Genomic DNA, 17,244 nt, shown 5'->3' on the forward strand with positions numbered 1-17,244 from the left:
TATTATATGTTCATTTTGACTACTATTTTATTTGTTCCATGTTTGCTCACAGATTAGAGGGTTTGTTAAGAAGAGAGAAAGAGAGGAGATATTGTGAGTTTCTCCATAGCCCTGCTTAACTTTTTTCCCTTCACAAACCAAAATAATAATTGTCAGGGGGCGGATTCAGTCATAAAATTATGAATTTAGTCGAACTGTGTGGTGTAAGAAGACAGAAAGCCAGTAGCTGCCAGGCGCTTTACAGTGGGATATGTTTATCTTGGTATATTATTGAGGGGGTCAAATTGTCCTGTCTCTAATATTGGAGGGGGTCATGACCACCCGATTCCCCGCAAGTTACGCGCCTGCGCACACATACAAAAATAAATAAAAAAAGTTGTAATTTTTCAGGAAAACAGGACATCCACACCAATAAAGCAGGGTGTACCCATGCCAAGCTCGTCCCTTGCAAAGACACGTGACGTGAAAGCACTGATTTTACTTTAGTTCTCCAGCTGTTGCTTGGGATGTCGAATGCACGCATTGAATTGTGGAGGAAGGAAAGACAGGAACTAGAGTAAATCATGGACGCAGCCGACTCGGAGCCCAACTTTCTATGACGAACTATGAAAACTCCATCATTTGAATGACACAAATGTGACTTATTACTTCACAACTGGAGGCAATTATAAACATACATCAGAGTTGTCGGTTTAGGAGCTCAATTCTGCCGACTTGGTACGTTTGAAAGAGATACGTTTTCATTGTGTTTACATTTTGCATCATTGTTTATAGAACTTTTCTCAATTTATTTCTCAATTTCCTTCCAGCAAGCCTGTCCGTAAATCACAAACGGCATATTTAGAAAGAATGATAATAGGCCCTATGTATTCATGTCGCCTGTTATTTTAGTCAAAAGAACTATTGTCCCCGAAAATACTTATCCTCCTGTTTGGATGGAGACTAAAAATCTCAAACATTGTCTCGCTAGTAACTGATTACATTCAGTTACATGTAATCTAATTAACGTTACAAATAAATAGTAAGTAAACAGTTGGCAGCAATAATAAAAACATCTGAAAAAAGAAGCACATTTAAATTTGTTCACCTAATCGAGAATGACCACACGTTTACAGATCACTATGATGACAGCAAATGCGTTTGATCGATAATTTATGTCTTCTTCTAATGCCTCTAAGGGGAAAGTCATCCAAAAGTAGTCAGATATTTACTTAGTTTGGGTAATCCTAAACTTTAGCCTGGTCTCAGATTTAATGTAACATAGTAAAGCAAATCTGGAACAGTCAAATTAGTATATGTAATGTTTGGTATGGTTACTTAAAGGCAACTAAAGTTGGGTGTGTAATGGGAACGTCTTGCAACCCAAAGGTTGCAAGTTTGAATTTTATCATGGACAATTTGAGCTAATTAGCAACTTTTCAACTACTTGCTACTTTGCAACTACTTAGCATGTTAGCTCACCCTTCCCCTAACCTTAACCCTTTTACCTAACCCCTAAAGCTAACATTATCCAGCTAGCTAATGCTTGTCACCTAGCTATAATTAAGCAATAAGCCACGAGGGGGTAAGGTATATGGCCTATATTCCATGGCTAAGGGCTGTGCTTATGTGCAACGCAACATGGAGTGCCTGGATACAGCTCTTAGTCGTGGTATATTGGCCATATACCACACACCCGAGGTTCCTTATTGCTATTATAAACTGGTTACCACTGTAAAAATAAATGTTTTGTCATACCCGTGTTATATGGTCTGATATACCACAGCATTCATTTGTGGATGTCTGTCAACCAATTCGTATGTGTTATGGATTACAATTGGTATTAAATTTTATGAATTTGCTAAAGTTATGATATATTCCAAAGTATAACTGGGTGGTTTGAGCCCTGAATGCTGATTCACTGACAGCATACCATACGAAATGTAATGTCATACTAAATGTAGCGTCTCCGATTTACATACAGAATAATACAAAATGCTCTGAGAACAGGTTGAAAAGTGACATCACTGATTTACAATTTTGGAAAGATAACTAGCAACTGTATTACATTTAGAGAGTAGGCCTAACCTAGCCAACCCTGGCTATAGCTTATTCAACACCTGTTGCCCGGTGTCTCACCTTCGATTGAGAAATACAATGTAGTGTGTGACGAGACTCTTCGGTCAGGGATGGTGATATTGTAAGTAAGTTGAAACAGTAGCTTACTCCATGTGCTCACTTGTATTCTGTGCAATTCACTCTAGGGAGTAGGGACTCAATACTGTATGTTGCTATGTTGCTATGAACCATGGCTGGATTGTTTATAGCCTACTGTACATTGGAATATTGAAGTAGGCCTACTGTAGTGGACCTTTATGATAAGATATATGAAGACATAGTCCTAAGAAAGCTCTAACCAACTTTTACTTATCATAGAAATAGAATATAGATATTGTGTGTACTTATCACAATTTACCCTCTAAATCGCCTCCAAGTGATTATCTGTGTTTTATTTCACAAAGTGAACTCAGAGTAAGCATGGAGAATACAAGGAGTTATACAGGTGCAAGCTCATTGTGACTTAGTACTGGGAGGTTTGCTTTCTGTTCAGCAGGTTGAGTCATAAGAGGAACTCGCTGATAAGCCTTCAGTTGAGTGTTTGATCTAACAAGCGTTTCAATTTCTGCATTTCTTCTGTTCTAGTGTTCAACCATTTCAGTTTCTGATTTTAAAATGATCTTGAGTTGGTAGCTGTCACCCTGTAGATTTCCAAACTACATTCAAAACCTGTTTTCGTTATGTTACCACAATCATTTCAAACTTTTCCAGCAAAAGTTACCTTTTTTCTTAATTACATATACATACCAAGGTGCCAGTTTTCCAGTATGCTCTGAAATATGTTTAAGATTAGCTTTGGGGGAAAAGCAGACTGGTGTTACGTAGAACTTCAGTCACAGGTTAGAATTTGAAGAACTGTGCCAAGACTGGCAGTTCATTACTTAGCCAATAGTTTGTTTTCCCCTTCTCTCCTTTACAGACTAGCAGGTTCCCTGTGTTCAAAGCTTCCATGCACACTCGGCTGAATATTACTGTCCAAGGCAGGATTTCTCCCCATTACCATATTGTAATTGGCTGTAGTTTTCTTTTACCTGTCAGTTTCTTCCCCCAGAAGTCTGCTGTGGTTGCGTGCAGATCACCAATAGGGAAATGTTTGTCATCACTTCAGACTCTAACCACAGAAAGCCTAGGAGATATACTACTGCAAAAAAAGCTCTTTATGGTAGACTTGGTCAGAAGTTGGAGTTTTACACTCGAATATAAAGTTAGGATTCGGCTCTGATTGAGAGGGAGAACACTTCAACCTCTGAGAACATTAGCCATAAATGCTGTCATATAGAGTTTGGCATAAAGCCTATCATAACAAGCCATGACAACAGTACAGACAATAAACCTATAGCCATTCACCTCACCCATCTGTCTGCTAGCCCCAACTAACTACTACTGTAGATGCAGTGTAGGAAATCTGTTACTGTCAGAGCAAGAAAACAAGTCTGTTCATAATTTGGTGGGGACAGATGAGCAGCTTTTGTGTTGAAACCTGCTTTTAGACCCCCTTCACTGCGTTATTTTATCCAACCCTACTGAAATACAGCTGGAGATGCAGAGCTCTACAGTGTGCAGTGTTGAGAGAAGTGCAGGGAGTTGGATGTGTAGTTGCGATTGTAGGGTGTTACGTGGGATGCTTTGATAGCTGGTACTGTCTTTAGAAATTTAGAACAGGCAACCACTGTTTTAGGATAACTCCCTCTTGTCAATCTGTGTGTATGTGTGATTCATGCGAGTCTTAGTGGCTGTGACCTCCTATGCAAGCAGGGACGCACACCTAATCCAAGTGGAAACAGGCTGAATGTGTCTTTTTGAGGGAGCCACATTTGGCCCCAAGTGTTGACACTCCAACACACAATAGTTATCCGGAATTCACCTATTGTTGCTTTATTTCAAGTTTTATTTATAGAGGACATCATATACAGGTAACTGCCAAAATAATGGAAACACTTGAGTAAATGAGGGATACAAAATATATTGAAATCAGGTTACTTTGGTGTTCTTGGGCACAGGGACTATGGTGGTCTGCTTGAAACATGTAGGTATTAGACTTGGTCAGGGAGAGGTTGAAAATGTTAGTGAAGACACTTGCCAGTTGGTCAGTGCATGCTCGGAGTACACATCCTGGTAATCCATCTCAATGTTGACGTGTTTAAAGGTCTTACTCACATTGGCTACGGAGAGTGTGATCACACACTCATCCGGAACAGCTGGTGCTCTCATGCATGGTTAAATTTTGCTTTCCTTGACATGAGTGGAGAAGGCAGTTAGCTCGTCTGGTAGGCTCACGTCAGTGTGTAGCTTGCGGCTGGGTTTCCCTTTGTGATCCGTTATAGATTTCAAACCCTGCCACATCCGACGAGCGTCAGAGCCGGTGTAGTAGGATTCAATCTTAGTCCTCTATTGACACTTTGCCTGTTTGATGATTTTTTTGAGGGCATAGTGGGATTTCTTATAAGCGTCCGGATGAGTATCCGCTCCTTGAAAGTGGCAGCTCTACGCTTTAGCTCTTTGCAGATGTTGCCTGTAATCCAAGGCTTCTGGTTGGGATATGTACGTACGGTCATTGTGGGGACCGTGTCGTCAATGCACTTACTGATGAAGCTGGTGACTGATGTGGTATAGTCCTCAATTTCATCGGATTAATCCCAGAACGTATTCCATTCGGTGCTAGAAAAACAGTCTTGTTTGCTTATGGCGGTCTGAGAGCCTGCATCGGTATGTGGTGGTAAATGGGCAGCTATGAAAAAATATAGATAAACTCCAGGTGAATAGTGTGGTCTACAGCTTTTCATGAGGTACTCTACCTCAGGCAAGCAAAACCTCAAGACTTCCTTAATATTAGATTGCGCACCAGCTGTTGTTGACAAATATACACAGACCACCACCCCTCGTCTTACCGGAGGTTGCTGTTCTATCTTTCCAATGCATGCAAAAACCAGCAAACTGTGTATTATCCATTTCCTCGTTCAGCCACGACTCGGTGAAACGTAAGATATTACAGTTTAATGTCCCATTGGTAGGATAGACTCCGATGGAGCTCATCCAATGATTGCACGTTTCCTAGTAGGACAGATGGTAAAGGTGGATTATCCACTCGCCGACGAATTCTCACCAAGCACCTGGATCTGTGTCCCCTGTATCGGTGTCTCCTCTTCATGCCAATGATGGGGATTTGGTCCTGGGAGGAGATATACACTGCTCCAAATAATCAAGGGAACACTAAAATAACACATCCTAGATCTGAATGAATGAAATATTCTTATTAAATACTTTTTTCTTTACATAGTTGAATGTGCTGACAACAAAATCACACAAATTATCAATGGAAATCAAATTTATCAACCCATGGAGGTCTGGATTTGGAGTCACACAAAATTAAAGTGGAAAACCACACTACAGGCTGATCCAACCTTGATGTAATGTCCACAGCATCAATGCCTTCCTCTTGCAGGAACTGCTGACACACTCCAGCCACATGAGGTCTAGCATTGTCTTGCATTAGGAGGAACCCAGGGCCAACCGCACCAGCATATGGTCTCACAAGGGGTCTGAGGTTCTCATCTCGGTACCTAATGGCAGTCAGGCTACCTCTGGCGAGCACATGGAGGGCTGTGCCCCCCCCCAAAGAAATGCCACCCCACACCATGACTGACCCACCGCCAAACCGGTCATGCTGGAGGATGTTGCAGGTAGCAGAACGTTCTCCACGGCGTCTCCAGACTGTCACGTCTGTCACATGTGCTCAGTGTGAACCTGCTTTAATCTGTGAAGAGCACAGGGCGCCAATGGCGAATTTGCCAATATTGGTGTTCTCTGGCAAATGGAAAACATCCTGCACGGTGTTGGGCTGTAAGCACAACCCCCACCTGTGGACGTCGGCCCCTCATACCACCTTCATGGAGTCTTTCTGACCGTTTGAGCAGACACATGCACATTTGTGGCCTGCTGGAGGTCATTTTGCAGGGCTCTGGCAGTGCTCCTCCTGCTCCTCCTTGCACAAAGGTGGAGGTAGCGGTCCTGCTGCTGGGTTGTTGCCCTCCTACGGCCTCCTCCACGTCTCCTGATGTACTGGCCTGTCTCCTGGTAGCGCCTCCATGCTCTGGACACTACGCTGACAGACACAGCAAACCTTCTTGCCATAGTTCGCATTGATGTGCCATCCTGGATGAGCTGCACTACCTGAGCCACTTGTGGGTTGTAGACTCCGTCTCATGCAACCACTAGAGTGAAAGCACCACCAGCATTCAAAAGTGACCAAAACATCAGCCAGGAAGCAAAGAAACTGAGAAGTGGTCTGTGGTCCCCACCTGCAAAACCACTCCTTTATTGGGGTGTCTTGCTAATAGCCTATAATTTCCACCTGTTGTCTATTCCATTTGCACAACAGCATGTGAAATGTATTGCCAATCAGTGTTGCTTCCTAAGTGGACAGTTTGATTTCACAGAAGTGTGATTGACTTGGAGTTACATTGTGTTGTATAAGTGTTCCCTTTATTTTTTGGAGCAGTGTACATCTTTTGCCTCCGATTCGTTAAAGAAAAATTATTTGTCCAGTCCAAGGTGAGTAATCGCTATTCTGATGTCCAGAAACTCTTTTCGGTCATTAGACGGTGCCAGAAACATTGTACAAAAACAAGTTACAAACAATGCAAAAAAACACACAGAATAGCACAATTGGTTAGGCTCCAGTAAAATGGCAGCCATCCCCTTCTGCGCCATTACTAAAAATGTTGCTGGGTTTTCCACTCTCAACAGTTGTTCCGTGTGTATCAAGAATGGTCCACCACCCATTGGAGTCAACATGGGCTAGCATCCCTGTGGAATGCTTTCAAGACATTTGTAGAGTCCATGTCCTAATGAATTGAGGCTGTTCTTAGGGCAAAAGTGGGTGCAACACAATATTAGGTGTTCCTAATGTTTGGTATACTCAGTGTAGGTTCCTACCTTTGATGCCCGCTCCTCCGCTCTCTCCACTGGCTTCCAGTTGAAGCTCGCATCCGCTACAAGACCATGGTGCTTGCCTACGGAGCTGTGAGGGGAACGGCACCTCAGTACCTCCAGGCTCTGATCAGGCCCTACACCCAAACAAGGGCACTGCGTTCATCCACCTCTGGCCTGCTCGCCTCCCTACCACTGAGGAAGTACAGTTCCCGCTCAGCCCAGTCAAAACTGTTCGCTGCTCTGGCTCCCCAATGGTGGAACACACTCCCTCACGACGCCAGGACAGCGGAGTCAATCACCACCTTCCGGAGACACCTGAAACCCCACCTCTTTAAGGAATACCTAGGATAGGATAAAGTAATCCTTCTCACCCCCCTTAAAAGATTTAGATGCACTATTGTAAAGTGGCTGTTCCACTGGATGTCATAAGGTGAATGCACCAATTTGTAAGTCGCTCTGGATAAGAGCGTCTGCTAAATGACTTAAATGTAAATGTAAATGTAATGCCGTCAACACTAGCAATCAATAATAAGTGCCATTTATTTTCCATTATTTGATTCACTTCTGAATTGACACCAACCCTGGCAGTGAATTGTGTTTTGCTATAACTAGGGTTATTTTTCCTGACATTGTTACATAACCTAGAAAGACTTTCGGCCTGTTTTGTTTTTTTACTTCATTCTGGTCAGTTGGTCATTTATTTATACCCATGCAGGGCTTTGAGTCAGTGATGATATTTGTTACTGTAGATTTTATTTTGCCTCAAATGTCAGCCGTAGGAGCTTTCCTGTTTACCTGGCCCTTTGCAATGTGTGTTTGTACCGTATGTGTGTGTGACAAGATGGACGAACATGGGGATGTTTCAGGGCAGTAACAACATCAGATACAGAACAATTAAAGAATTGGGTCAAATCTCTCACTGGCTGTTGGGGCTTTTCAGGAAATGCCTTCAAATACCTTCAAACCTAACCTCCTCCACTTCCTCTTTCCCGTTCTCTCTCTCCTCTGGTATTTCCTGAGGAATGCACCAAAACATGGAAATATATTTTTGTTTTTTCAGGGGGGGGTTCTGTCCCAGATACTGGAGAGTCCATACAACAGGGGCAATGATTGACAACAGGGGTCTGGTCACAGACCAGCATCTGCGCGAGAGTGTGGATGTGTGTGAGAAAGTCAGAGAATTTTTATACAGTCCTAGACATGGCTGTCGGATCAAAGCCAGTCTGGGTAGGGCCTGAGCTACAGGTGATTGTCCTGGTTTCCCCCCAAAAATTAAACTACCCTTTCACCTTTTAACCCCAAACAGTAGCCACTAGCAGTTACAATTAAATAGGCAGGTCTGAGACTGAAGTAGTCTCCTACAGTTACAATATAGTACATCTATGTAGACTGAGGGACTGTAGTCCTTTCAGATACACAGTGATGATGTTTCATTCTCATGCCTGCTCTCTCTGGGCTGGAGAGCTGGCATTTCATTTATAAGCATTGTGTATGTACAAAATATGCCCCAAAACATGCTTAGACCATGCACACACACGTTTTCTAGTGGTTGAGATATTGCATTGCAAGAAGGCAAACGTAGCCTAGTAGTAGCCTTATGCAAATGGTAAATATGATACCTCTTATTCATAACAAAAGAACAGGTAGGCCAAGCTAAATATAATAACAAGTTGCAATCATTTGCCATTAGTGAGAAAAACGAAAATGTATTTTTCTTTGCATTCAAAAATAATAATTCTGGGATATTTTGTGTTGACCTTGGCTTTACTGGAATATACCAAATACTAGACAGTACTGGAGTGTAGCCTACAGGACTAAGCATGACATTCTGTTTTCTCCCCCACAGAGACAGGTACGACAAAGGACAGGAGGATAGCATGTCCATCAGCTCACTCATTGAACGCAGCGAGGAGAAGAAAGGGAGCTTCTTCAAGGTATGGTGGGAGGGAGGGGGGAGTAAATGAGAGAGAAGATGAATTATGGGGGTCAGGCAGAAGAGGGAGATGGGGAGGAGCCTTCTTGAAACTGTCCTTGTGACTTTTGTTCTGTCATTGTCAGTATGTCCATCTGTCTGTTATGACCTGTTCTAGTTTTGTCTGTTAAGTTAATCAACTGATACTTATTTGAGGAAGTTGGGGTTAGTTAGGTTATTGAAATTAAAAAGTCCCCATGTTCTTTCATTTTCGCATCTCAAAGTCCATGCAACAGATTTATGATATATACCCTCCATTATAGCTGTGGCTGAGCCCTCACTGTTTACCGTAAATGGTCCGAGTTGTGGGTTGTGGGTTCGAGCCTCTATCTCTCTGTAATAACGACATCAACCACATTTAAGCTGTGAACTCGGTGAAGAGCCTCTTTCAATAGGTCTGTTGGGTGGTTATGTGCTGGGACTTGCTTAGCTAGTGAGCCTCAACCTCACTAGCTAATTATAGACCTGCACACTCCACACCACCACACTAACTAATTATAGACCTGCACACACCCACACTACCACCACACCACTTGTCAGTGTTTGTGAAGAGGGGTAGAATATCTACTGATTCCAAATCAACTCTTTATATATCCTACCTTTGAATGGGAGGGGTAATAGGTTACTCTAATGAACTGTGTCCATAGAACACACCCTCAAAATTTTGAGACCAGGCAATTTCTCACACTTTGAAGCCATTCAATTCAGATAGTAAATTAAAGCTATGATGGGGTTATGCATTCAGTATGAGTTACTGTAAGGCTGATGTTTGATATCAGGAAAGGGGATAACGAGAGGAAAGTCGAGGGGAGATGAAAATCGAGAGGAGGAAATGGGAATAGGAGCACTAGGTCCACTTCAGACTGAAATTCCAGAAATCTGTCTCGGCTTTGTTTGATGTGGCTGAGCCCTCACTGTTTCTTCTTTTTTAAATTTTTTTAATTTTACCTTTATTTAACCAGGCAAGTCAGTTAAGAACATATTCTTATTTTCAATGACGGCCTGGGAACAGTGGGTTAACTGCCTGTTCAGGGGCAGAACGACAGATTTGTACCTTGTCAGCTCAGGGGTTTGAACTCGCAACCTTCCGGTTACTAGTCCAACGCTCTAACCACTAGGCTACGCTGCCTCTTGATCACATTCCAGAGGTTTTCAATGCAGTTCATGTCTGGAGATGGCTATGACAGGGTCTTGATCTGGTGGTCCTCCATCCACACCTTGATTGACCTGGCTGTGTAGCATGGAGCATTGTCCTGCTGGAAAAGCCAAGTTGGGGAACATTGGGGAACATTGTTGGGGAGTTGGGGAACATTGTCTGAGCAGAAGGAAGTAAGTTTTCTTCCAGGACACCCTTGTACGTGGCTTGATTCATGTGTCCTTCACGGACACATCTGCCCGATTCCAGCCTTAATGAAGCACCCCCAGATCATCACCGATCCTCCACCAAATTTCAGTGAGTGCGAGACAGTGGCTTGTAAGGCCTCGCCAGGTCTCGCACACACTGTGAAATTTGGTGGAGGATCGGTACTGTTATTGTGAAGTGGCAACGTCTAGGAGCAACAACCGATCAGCCGCAAAGTGGTAGGCCACACAAGCTCACAAAGGTGCGTAAACATAATCTGTCCTCGGTTGCAACACTCACTACAGAGTTCCAAACTGCCTCTGTAAGCAACGTCGCATAATAACTGTTTGTCGGGAGCTTCATGAAATGGGTTTCCATGGCGGAGCAGTCGCACACAAGCCTAAAATCACCCTGCGCAATTACAAGCCTCGGCTGGAGTGGTGTAAAGCTTGCCGCCATTGAACTCTGGCTTGATGAACAGTAGGCCTGATTACCAACAATGCTGAAACAGCCTACAGGGCTCTCCAGAGGGTGGTGTGGTCTGCCCAAACCATCACCGGTGGAGAAACTACCTGCCCTCCAGTATACATACTTCACCTGATATCACAGGAAGGCCAAAAAGATCAAGGACATCAACCATGAGCAGCAACCAATGAGCACCACCAACACAGTGAATGGAAAAATTGATTAAAAGGGATCTCCCTCTGCTGGTGATTGGCTGAATGTGCAATCCTACAGGAGGGTTGATTGGTTAATGATCTATAATGTACATTTCTATGTATTAAAATGTAGAATATCTTCAAAAGTAGCACAGAGCCCACTGGAAATGTTATATTGTTCCAATTAGGGGTGTGAAAGTTTAAATGTTAAAACGTTTAAACATTCAATTGTTTAAAAGAAGTTTGGATCCTTAACGCTAAGAAACATCCCTCATAACTCAGTGGGGTGCCAGAGTGGTGATCTTCTTAAGGCCACAACACCCCGCACATGTTCGATTCTACCGCCTGTGTGCATACGAATCCCGGCACATACCGGCCCTACTTTGTTTATCCCTTCTCTCGGTCTCCCTTTCATTTCACACAGTATCCGTCATTGGAAAAACAATGAAATACTGATGGAGAATGCAAGTTCACAACTTTTACTGATCTCTTATGGGGTATTTGTTGCCAACATAGAGGCTAGTTGCAGAACTCCTGGTAAATGTGTCATACTGACTGTCTTCCTGTATAACTGCTGCCTAGTGCAGGAGGAAAGGAATTTGCTGTGCTATTGGAAACTATTAGAATTGTGGTTTTCACGATGTTCTTTAAATAGTTTAAATCCTTCTACCCTGCGCTATAACAGCTGAACCTAGTTGCATAACATCTATTCTGAAACTGGTCTTGGAACAAGTGACACTCGTGCTTGTGAGTGTGTCCATGCGCATTCGTGAATATGTAATTGAGCAATTGCATCACTTGATTTTCAGGAAGACATTTATCGTCTCACATGAAATGAAAAAACCCAGAGGTGACTGCTGGCAAACTGGGGTCTTATTTCTTTACTAATGATGTTAGACTTTTGCTTATTTTACCTATTATTTTTTTACACTTTCAAGGTAAGCAGAGATTTACACTGTACTGACTATAGTGAACTATTGTAAGTCATTCACTAGAATAGCTGATGTACAGTAGTTTATGCATGGAGAATGTGGTTATTTTGCAGTCCCTTTTGGATTCTAGGGTTAAAGCTACATCGTCAGTTTGCTTTTCTGGCTGTGTCTTGGCAGTGAACTGGAGAGGGACAGGCAGACCCACTGCTGTGTGTGTTTTCATTGCCTGTGTTCGTGAGAGCTTGCGTGCGTGTGGTTTGCTGACTGGGGTTCAGTTAGGGTTAGACTATAACAACCCTGTGAGTAGTTGTGAAAATGAAAAGGTACTGTAGAAGCATTTACTCAGTGGTGCTAGGATGGGCTCTGGTTGTGTGTGAGTCCAGTCAGATTTTACAGTGGTGTGAAATCCGCTAGGTTCATTATGTTCATGTTTGAAACAGTGACCTTTTCTGGAGATGTTTTTATTTAACGAGGCAAGACGGGTAAGAACAAATTCTTATTTACAATGACGGCCTACACCGGCCCAACCCAGACGATGCTGCGCCAACTGTGTGCCGCCCTATGGGATACCCAGTCACGGCCAGTTGTGATACAGCCTGGATTCGAACCAAGCTGTCTGTGGTGACACCTCAAGCACTGAGATGCAGAGCCTTAGACTGCTGCGCCACTCAAGATTACTGGTTTGGTCTTTGTTTTGCATGGCTGTTTATTTCTCCTAGTTAACTTTAGTATCAGCGTTAGAGGATGTTATGTGAGTCTGGCTTCTCATCTGGTTTGTTGTCTTAGTGGGCATTTTGTCTTGCTTTTCTTTTCTCTGTTTCTCTTTCCTTGTAGTCTTGGTCAGTCAGTAAAGGGGAAGTGGCTCTTCTGTGAAATAATTGTATGGTTAAAATATATAATAATAATATGCCTGTACGTTGACTAACAACCTAAATTCCATTGCTGGTTGTGTGTTAACTTCTCCTGATTGGATATTTCTACTACAGTGACAGAAAAGGATGCAGTTAAATGGTTATACAGGGTCAATTGATTAAATGGAACAGTGAAACATGTGGTTTGCATATTTGTTTTGTTTGATACTCTTCAATTTATTCAATTCCAGCCTTTTACAATGAGCCCTTACTCATATAGCTCTTCTCACCAGCCTCCTCTGACACACACTGGGAGGCGACTAGGGCTGACCCCATTTAGTTGACTGGTCGATATACATTGCCTTCAGAAAGTATTCACACCCCTTGACTTTGTCCACATTTTTTTTTTACCAAGTGGAATTAAAATGGATTTAATCATAATATTTTGTCAATGCTCTACACAAAATACTCTTTCAAAGTGGAAAAAAGAATCGACATTTGTAAAAACATTTGTTAAAATTATTTAAAAGCACACAAAGAAATATATTAATTTAGATATGTTTTCAATTACAGCTTAGTCTTTCAGTATAAGTCACTAAGAGATTTGCACACCTGGTTTGTACAATATTTGCACTTTATTTTTTATTTTTTATTCTTCAAGCTCAGGCAAGTTGGTTATTGATGAATGCTAGGTAGCAATTTTGAGGTCTTGTCATAGATTTCCAAGCAGATTTAAGTCAAAACTATAACTAGGCCACTCAGGAATATTCAATGTCATCTGGTAAGCAACTTGTGTATATTTGTTTTAGGTTATTGTCCTTCTGAAAGATGAATTTGTCATCCAGTATATGTTGGAAAGCAGACTGAACCAAGTTTTCCTCTCAGATTTTGCCTGTGCTTTGCTCTTCTGCTTCTTTTCATCCTAGACGAGGGAGTTCTTGCTGATGACGAGCATAACATGATGTAGCCACCACCATGCTTGTAAATATGAAGTGGTACTCAGTGACGTGTTGGATTTGCTCCAAACATAAAGCTTTGTATTCAAGACATAAAGTAGATTTTTGCAGTTTTACTTTAGTGCCTTATTCCAAACAACATGTTTTGGAATATTTGTATTCTGAACATGCTTCCTTTTCACTATGTCATTTAGGTTAGTATTGCGGAGTAACTACAATGTTGTTGATCCATCCACAGTTTTCCCCTATCACAGTCATTAAACTGTAACTGTTTTGAAGTCACCATTGGCCTCATGGTGAAATCCCTGAGCGGTTTTCTTCCTCTCCGGCAACTGAGTTAGGAAGGACGCCTGTATCTTTGTAGTGACTGGTGTATTGATACACCATCCAAATTGTAATTAATAACTTCACCATGCTCAAAGGGATATTCAATGTCTACTTACATTTTAATTTTTCAATTTTTTTTTTTTTAACCCATCTACCAATAGGTGCCCTTCTTTGCGAGGCATTTGGAAAACATCCCTGGTCTTTGGTTGAATCTGTGTTTTGAAATTCAATGCTGGACTGACAATTATCTGTAAAGTATTAATGTGTGGGGTACGGAGATATGGTACTCATTAAAACATTTTGGTAAAACTCTATTGCACACTGAGTCATGCAACCTATTATGTGATTTGTTTAGCAAATATTTTCTTCTGAATTTATTTAGGTTTGTCATAACAAAGGGGTTGAATACTTAATAAGACACTTCACCTTTTCATATTTTCTTAATTTGTAAACATTATTCCACGTTGACATGGGGTATTGTGTGTAGGCCAGTGTCACAAAATTTAATCCAAATAAAAATGTATGCTCCAACAACACAAAATGTGGAAAAGGTCAAGGGGTGTGAATACTGTCTGAAGGCCCTGTATCTACAGCAATAAGACAGATGCTGCTTCTGTTGCCTGTTTGAGTGTTTGTTTAATTGCCTGCTGATTCACTGTGCTCCAAGCCTCATGCAACCGCAACATGTCGGATACAGCAGTTCCACAACTTTGCCATGCTGAAAAAAAAGGCTCTTTCAACAAATGTACTATCAACCATAATTTCATGTGTCAATCTGAGTAATTAATGCTATAGGTTTGAAATTTGTGAAAATGAACCATGCATCAACATCACCATATTTTGCCTTACAGTATTAATTGGACTAAAATGGATCACATAAGCTATACTAACCATCATTTTCTCAGCTCACTTTCATTGTAATTTTCAATTACTTTTCATGCTTAGCCGTACCAGCTGTCCTTGTCATGTCTTGATAAAATAACTGTCTTTATTCTCGTTACAAACGACATACACAAAATGAGTATCACATTTCCAACGGCTTGACATAAGGTAATTGACCCCCAGAATGATAGATTTTTTTAACCACTAACCTGTTGATTTTAAAAGCTTATGTGAGAAGCTGCTCTGTCAAGTAAATTGATTAAGGCATAATTCTAATGTCAATTTTCAAACATTCAGTCACGTTGCTATTCTGTTAACATTATAAAAGCAATATGAACTAATGGCCTGTGCTCAAATGTTTATTTTATTCCAGGTCATCAGTGTTCGGTTGTAAGATTCGGGTACAAATTCTAGTCAGACTCTGAAGAAAGTTCCAGCTAGATGTATTAAATCACACTGGGTCAAACAGCTGCAAAGACAAAGTATGATTATACACGCACATATATTTATAACCTCCGTTTGTACCCTCCCCCAAGACAATACCTCCCCCTCCAGAGTCTAGGCTGTACAATGCATCTCTGTGGCTAGGCAGGTGGTGTTATCATCCCAGCCCAAGTACGGAACCTTTGATACTCCTCCACGCATCTCCTGGTCTACTTATCAGCCAGGAGAAGCTTTGAGACTAGGGAGTATACATTCTTCAGCCTGACTCAGTCCGTTGTTAATTATCCGGACTCATACACAGAGGTATTTGAGAATAAGCCACCCATTCGTACTCAAGTGTACATAATGATGCAAAACATATTGAGAGAATATGATATAAAAACAGTGAAGCTATAAGACCGTGTCATAGGGCAGTACTTTACAATCTATTAGCTTTAACACATGCCTCCCATCTCACCCTTAAGAAAACATTGTCTGCAACAGTTCTTCTTTGTTTTGTAAATATAAATATGCTCTAGTCAATTTGTTTCCAGCATCAGTTTACATTCGTCCCACCCACACGATACATATGCTGTCATTTAGTTACCAGATGGGTTAAGGAAATGACATATTTGAAACAACTACACAACTGAAAAACACTTCCAGGCCATTTTTTTTTTACTTACATCGCTCAAAGCCACTAAATGTTTAACTTTGCGAAACAACATCTGGGCAGTTATTTTGCAGGGAGGTTAAGAACAAATTCTTATTTTCAATGACTGCCTAGGAACAGTGGGTTAACTGCCTAGGGGCAGAACGACAGATTTGTACCTTGTCAGCTCGGGGATTTGAACTTGCAACCTTCTGGTTACTAGTCCAACGCTCTAACCGCTACCCTGCCGTCCCAACTCTGAAGCAGCCAAGAATAACTAAGTACTTCCGCGTCATGAATCCTTCAGAGTAAGCGTTTCGTCCTTTATACTTAGTAAATTAATAATTAGGGCAAAAAATGAATTCTAGTTATGCAAATAATGTTTAGGTATTTCTCTAAGAGATTGATAGATTTTTTTTTTCCTAATACTATATAGTCAACAATGTTTTATGTATGTACACAATTTTCCGTATATTGTGTCCAGATCCAGCTCCAGGATAAAGTGACTAAGGAGGCAGTTGAAATCAGCGAGGGGGCACTTTTTTGGGGGGTGGGGGGGGGGTTATATTATTATATTATATTATTGTATGGAATTTAATTCTGCTTATATAATCACGCTATACAACAAACAAAGCTTAAATGCAGAGACTCTGAGTCCTTATGAAATCTATCGCCCATCCCTGCTGCACTGTCAGCACAATTGACAGCGCACTACAGCAAGGCCACTTTGGTCATGAAAATAGGCTACAAGGGTAATACACCTATTACAAACGGCCTATGTGAATGCAGCCGTACACAGCTGTCTTACCAAAATAATGCAAACTAAATGCTGAAAGTAGTAGCCTAGTTATTCATGCTTGCAACAACAACAAAAAACAATAGCAATTTTGGTTTAGAATACCGACACATGCGAACAAATTAATTTGAACAAAACAGCGGTACCAAGTAGGCATAGTAAACACAATATCAGATCGATAAAGGCATGACATAATCTATATTTACGCTAGTTATATTAACAGTAAACAGAAGGTGACTGGAGATAGCAGCTCACTGTAGTAGGCTGTCTTGCCAAATAAGTAGGCAGAGACGGGCCCGCTTCAAACATGGAAAATAGTACCGCTCACTCGTGAGTTCAGCAACACGTTGTATGGTACAATACACTTCTGTGAATCAAATTCAACCCAATTACCCAATGCTAGCCTACCACAAACACTTTTCC

The 17,244-nt window shown here is 41.5% G+C and overlaps 1 protein-coding gene across 3 annotated transcripts in view; it reads left to right on the forward strand.

The window, feature by feature from the left end:
- The first annotated feature begins 453 nt into the window (after window positions 1–453).
- Window positions 454–17,244, forward strand: part of LOC118400294 (ras and Rab interactor 2-like) — a 55,897-nt gene continuing 39,106 nt past the window's right edge. The window contains exons 1-2 of one of the 3 annotated variants that reach the window (XM_035796994.2): window positions 454–717; window positions 8,876–8,963. In XM_035796994.2, the coding sequence (XP_035652887.1) occupies window positions 8,907–8,963 (57 nt within the window). In that variant the 5' untranslated portion in view covers window positions 454–717; window positions 8,876–8,906. Of the gene's footprint in view, window positions 718–8,875; window positions 8,964–11,773; window positions 11,941–17,244 lie in introns of those variants that run through there. The other 2 variants (XM_052476651.1, XM_035797002.2) reach the window with 2 other exon arrangements.

Source organism: Oncorhynchus keta, chromosome 2 (assembly GCF_023373465.1).
Source record: "Oncorhynchus keta strain PuntledgeMale-10-30-2019 chromosome 2, Oket_V2, whole genome shotgun sequence".
In the NCBI taxonomy this organism is placed as follows: Eukaryota; Metazoa; Chordata; class Actinopteri; order Salmoniformes; family Salmonidae; genus Oncorhynchus; species Oncorhynchus keta.